The sequence below is a fragment of the Pipistrellus kuhlii genome, unplaced genomic scaffold (genome assembly GCF_014108245.1).
Source record: "Pipistrellus kuhlii isolate mPipKuh1 unplaced genomic scaffold, mPipKuh1.p scaffold_m20_p_10, whole genome shotgun sequence".
In the NCBI taxonomy this organism is placed as follows: domain Eukaryota; kingdom Metazoa; phylum Chordata; class Mammalia; order Chiroptera; family Vespertilionidae; genus Pipistrellus; species Pipistrellus kuhlii.
Window position 1 is genome coordinate 7,106,174 of NW_023425405.1, and position 4,971 is coordinate 7,111,144.

Consider the following 4,971-nt stretch of genomic DNA (forward strand, 5'->3'; position numbering starts at 1 on the left):
TGGGAGGGTGAAAGGCCTGCGACCTGGGGCAAGATCCCCTGAGTCTGGCCTCTGAAGTCTGCACGTGGAATCAGGACTTTCCCGTTCTGGGGCCCTGCGGTCCGACTCCGGCGGGAGGTCTCCTGCACCCCCAGCCTGAAAGGGGCTAGGGCGGGACTTGGGTTCCGTGTTCCGCGGGCCGTCCTGCCCTGGCTCTGTCACCCTCTGCCTCTTGAGCTTCCAGGAAGCCCTTGGGTCCTGGGCTCTGGGCCGCTGAGCATTCCATCCTTCCCCGCCTGGGAATGAGGCTCTGGTTGCCACGGACATTGTCACCTCGTCCTTCACCCGGAGAGTGGCCCTCTGGGCGCTCCGATTCCTTAAGCTCCACCGCAAGGAACACAAAAGCGAGGCGGGACCGCACGTTTAAACGCCTTCGGGGCGCCTCTCTGGCCGCAGTGCGGGCGCTCACCCCAGGCGCGGGAAGGCCTTCCAGGACCCTCCCCGGGCCAGCGCTGTCCGTGCGGGTCCGCGGGGCTTTCCCTGCGGCGGGGCCGGGCCGGAGCGCGGGGCCGGGAGGGGCGGGGGACCCGGTGGCCGGGCGGGGACCCTCCCGCTCCCCAGCTCCCTCCCGGGCGTGGCCCCTGAGCGGAGGGATGTCTGTGCTGGGCTGGGAGCCCGTTTGGCAGCGTCTACCGAGCAGCTAATAGTCTACCGTCCCGTCTTTGATAAACCTGAACTAATTACCCCTCTTAATTAAAGTCTTTAGCAGTTGTGTCACTGTGTTGGCAGGAGGACAGGAGAAACTTGCAGTGAGAAAACACCGGGGCCCAAGCCCGCAGCGCGCTGCTGATTAGCACTTGAATCGTTTCAAGGGCCTGGCACCCGCTGCAGTTTGGGCTTCATCTGCGCTCACTCCTTGGGTGAAGGTACATTCATCTACAAACATATGCAAGAGACTCAAAACACAGTGGCTCCCTGGCCAGCTTCGGCAAGTCAGTCTGTCCCTTCAGGACGCAAACAATAGCGACCCCTGAGAAGGCAAGGTTCCACTGCCCTGGGGGGTCCGTCACAGGCATCTCCTAGATGGCCCCCCCCCCCCAAGCCTGTCAGATGGCCCAGGACCAAGGCATGATGCCTCTGTTACCAAACACCACATCTTCTGAACTTTATCACATTTCATCACTTTACCAAATTTGGGAACATTTGGAGAGACTAGTACTTGCTTTTGGTCAAGTTCTCAGGTCAAGCATTAGAGCGATACTATCACAGAGTGGAACTTTTTAAAAAGTAGGAAGGATGAGGCGGCCCAAGTTAGAGAGCTCCAGCTGAATAATGTGAACAGAGCCCTGAAGCTGATGATTAAATAAGCACATTCCAAGTATTTATTTCTAACAGTCAATGAATCCATGTTCACGTGCAGGAATCAAAAGCAAAATTCAAATTCATTCTTCACGAACCATACTCATCTGGTGTGTAAGTGTGTGTGTGTGTGTGTGTGTGTGTGTGTGTGTGTGTGTGTTTTCAGTGTGGAATAGGCCTTTCCAGGTACACTCATCTGTGTGTGTGTGTGTGTATGTGCAACATAAACACAGTGTTTTGTTACTTCAGGGAAAGAGGAAATGATTATAAACAATTGGCAGGCATTTGACCACAGAATCAGCACAATGAAACTATATACAATAATAAAATTAAAATGGTGCAGCATTCCTGGGTAGGATAAAATAGATCTCAATAAATACAGCAGAATTTAAAAAACAAACAAAAAACAAACAAACACCATCTCTCCACCGAGATGAAAAGTCTTTCTAAATTAAAAAAAAAAAAATCAGAAAAACCACCCCCCCTCAATTTGTCCATACTTGTCAGTGCCTATGGTATAGACTTTAATACACAGAGACATGTTTCAGGTGCATGCAAGAGGCAGAGGCTGAGCAATGCGGAGGCTTCTTTCTGGTCGGCGCCAATGCGTGGGGCCCCAGATGCCCTGGGGTCTGCAGACCAGCACGAATCCCTCAGTGCTGGGGAGCTGGGCTTAACCGGGAAGGGGGTTTGGCCTTGTCACTGGTGGCTCGGATGCGGATGGAGCCCGGGCTGCAGAGGCCCTGGGGGCGGCAGCTGCACGGACATTGACCGCAGCTGTGGGGCGGGAGCTGGCTGTTGCGCTGCCGGCTGCGGGTCCGCCCCGGGCTCCCAGGCCGCCGCGCGGGCCAGCCCCAGGCTGCTGTCGTGCAGCTTGCGGACGTGCTTCTTGAGGTCAAAGTTCCTGCAGAAGCCCTTGCCGCAGGTGGGGCAGGTGAAGGGCTTCTTGTCGTTGTGGGTGTGCATGTGGAAGGTGAGGTTGTACACCTGGTGGAACGCCTTGTTGCAGATATTGCACTTGAACTGCTTCTCTCCGCTGTGGGTCAGCTTGTGGTTTTTGTAATTCCCTGAAAAACACAAATGACGGGGAGGCGGGTTTGAAAAGAGGGCTGGAGCAGGAGGGCGCCCAGCGTGGAAGGGCCCGGCTGGAGGGAGAGCTGCAGCAGCTGAGTCAGCCCACAGCCAGGGCAGGGCTCCTGGGTGCCTGCACCTCTCGCCCCGCATTTTTTAATAAACAGCAGCCAGGAGGCCCTTCCCTCCACCTTTCTTTGCATTTATTAATCCAGTTATCTAAGAGGAGAGCAAGTAGTTGGGGAAAATGCCTCCTTGGTATACGTAGCCTTCTTTGTTTCTAAGACTCATCCGACTTCCAGGTAGGAGGTTGGGAAGGCAACCCACAAACCAGCGAACTAGCTGCGCTTTAAAAATCTTTTTTTCCCCTAAAACATCTCCACACCACTGGGGGTTTTTGTAAGACTACCGTGAAGATGCCTCCATCTGATACCTTTTTGGTGAAATCCTTTGCCACAGAATTCACAGATGAAGGGTTTGTAGCCCGCGTGTATCCGGGTGTGCGTGTTCAGAGTGGAGCTCCTGTTGAACGCTTTGCCGCACTGGTTACATTTGTGAGGCTTTTCCTAAAGGGAGGGAGGAAGAGCACAGGCATTAAGGTGTTTGGGTATGAAGCAGCAGTCCTGTGAACTCAGAGGCCCAGGCGTGCTCTCCCAGGAGCTTTTAAGAGGAACAAAGGCCAGCGATGTAGGCACGGCACCTCCTGTGATCAGCGGGCCCGCTTTTAACAAACCTGGCCGTGAAGTAGACGAGCTTATGGGCCGCTTTCTACAAGCCGATCCGGAGTAAACCAGGGGTACCCGGCAGAGGGACATACCTGGGTGTGGATGATCTTGTGCCTGCACAGCGTGCTGGCCTGCCGGAACCCCTTCCCACACACCTTGCACACGAAGGGCCTGGCTCCCGTGTGCACGGGCATGTGGCGGGTTAAGTTGTAGTGAGCATTGAAGACCTGAAAGGTGAACACAAACACATGCACGGCAGGTTAGTCCAACACGCACGAACTGGGACATAAAATCAAAATCCGGCAGAGGGAGGAGAGGGGTGACCTTATCACAACTGTATACATATAATTACGAAATAAATTTTAAGAGAAAGGAGGAGGGGGGGAGAGAGAGAACGCCCCTCTGCCTATACTTGCCTTCCCACACACTTCGCAGGTGAAGACTTTGGGTTTGGCGTTCGGGGAGCCCCGGCTGAAGTCCGAGGCTTTGAAGGCGATTTTTTCCGACAGGAGCTGGGCGCTTTCTTTCATGTAGTGCTGCAGCTGCGCCTGCGACAAGTCTTTGAAAGCTACCCCCGCCGCCGAGGAGGGGAACTTCTCCACGGCCGCCGGGACCCCCAGTTTGTTCCTCTCTGCCAAGTAGGCTTTGGGCTGCGGGTGCAGCGGGGAGCTGAGGAAGTAGGAGGCCACCGGGTGGATGTTGACGCCCGCCGCCGCCGGGGGGCACGGGCCGTCCCCCCGGTTCAGGTAGCACAGGGCCCCCATGGCGTGGAAGGAGGAGTGGTTGACCACCCGCGGCCGCACCAGCTTGTAGGGCTGCAGGGGCAGCGCGTCGCGGGTCAGGTCGCCCTTGAGGCCCAGCGCGCAGTGCAGCAGGTCGCTGCAGCTGAACGCGGCCGCCGGCCCGGCCGCCGGGGGCTCCAGGCTCGCCTTCCGTGGCTCCGAGCTCGTCAGTCCGGTCTTGGGGCCCGTGTCGTACGCCGCCACGGGCACGAAGGGGATCATGCATGGGATGGACGGGCTAAGATGCAGCGAGTGCTTGGAGTCCCCCTTGGGCACGGCTGCTCCCTGCAGGAAGGGGGGCACCGGCAGGGCCTTCGGCTCCGGGGTGCGCGCCATGATCCGCTCGATGGAGAAAGCCAGGGGTTTGGAGGTGCCCATCGCGGTGCCCCGGGCCGGGGCGGAGGCGGCCAGCATCTTGGCGGTCGCGCTGTGGCAGCCGCTGTCCATGGCGCAGTCGCCTGAGTCCGCCCGCCGGGGCCGGGCTGCGCTGTCGCTGTCGTCGCCTGGCTCTCTGCTCGTCACAGACCTGCGGGGAGGGACACGGGCGCGATCACCACCACCGGCAGCCTCCTCCTCCTCCTCCTCCTCCCCAGCAGCGCCAGCCGAACCTGCCTGCCCAGCCCAGTGGACTCCCGCCATCCCATCGCAGAGTTCTGGGCGCACCAAGGACTCCGGGACAATCGCTGCTGATTCCTGTCAATAGCAAGTGTTGTGTCAATAAGCGCAGCCAAGATCTCGCCAATCGTTAACTTCCAAGAGGAGAAGGTAAACTAGATAATTGCTCAATTCGCTTCCAGCCGTCCACAGGAAAACTTTTTTCCCCCCTCTGCAGCCGGAGACTACTTTTCATTGGCGAGGACGTCCCCCCCGCCCAGAGGAGGCGGGGGCGCTCCGCTCCGCGCTCACTCCGCTCCCCTCCACCCCCTCCACCCCACCCTCACCCCTGCGCCTTTTACCTCCGTCTTTTTAATTCCCAATCTGCTTAACCAGGCTTTAGAGGCCAAGCAAACCTGAGATCAATTTTCTCCTTTAGCTCTTAAGTGACATCATCTAAA

At 57.6% G+C, this 4,971-nt stretch overlaps 1 protein-coding gene across 1 annotated transcript; it reads right to left on the bottom strand.

Annotated features, from left to right (window-relative positions):
• Positions 1 to 2,037: 2,037 nt before the first annotated feature.
• Positions 2,038 to 4,691, bottom strand: FEZF1 (FEZ family zinc finger 1). The gene is made up of 4 exons (XM_036429924.2): positions 3,551 to 4,691; positions 3,227 to 3,361; positions 2,843 to 2,975; positions 2,038 to 2,405 (listed from the first exon to the last, which is right to left on the bottom strand). The coding sequence occupies exons 1-4, from the start codon at positions 4,553 to 4,555 to the stop codon at positions 2,038 to 2,040; spliced, it is 1,641 nt and encodes a 546-aa protein (XP_036285817.1). The 5' UTR covers positions 4,556 to 4,691.
• Positions 4,692 to 4,971: the final 280 nt, after the last annotated feature.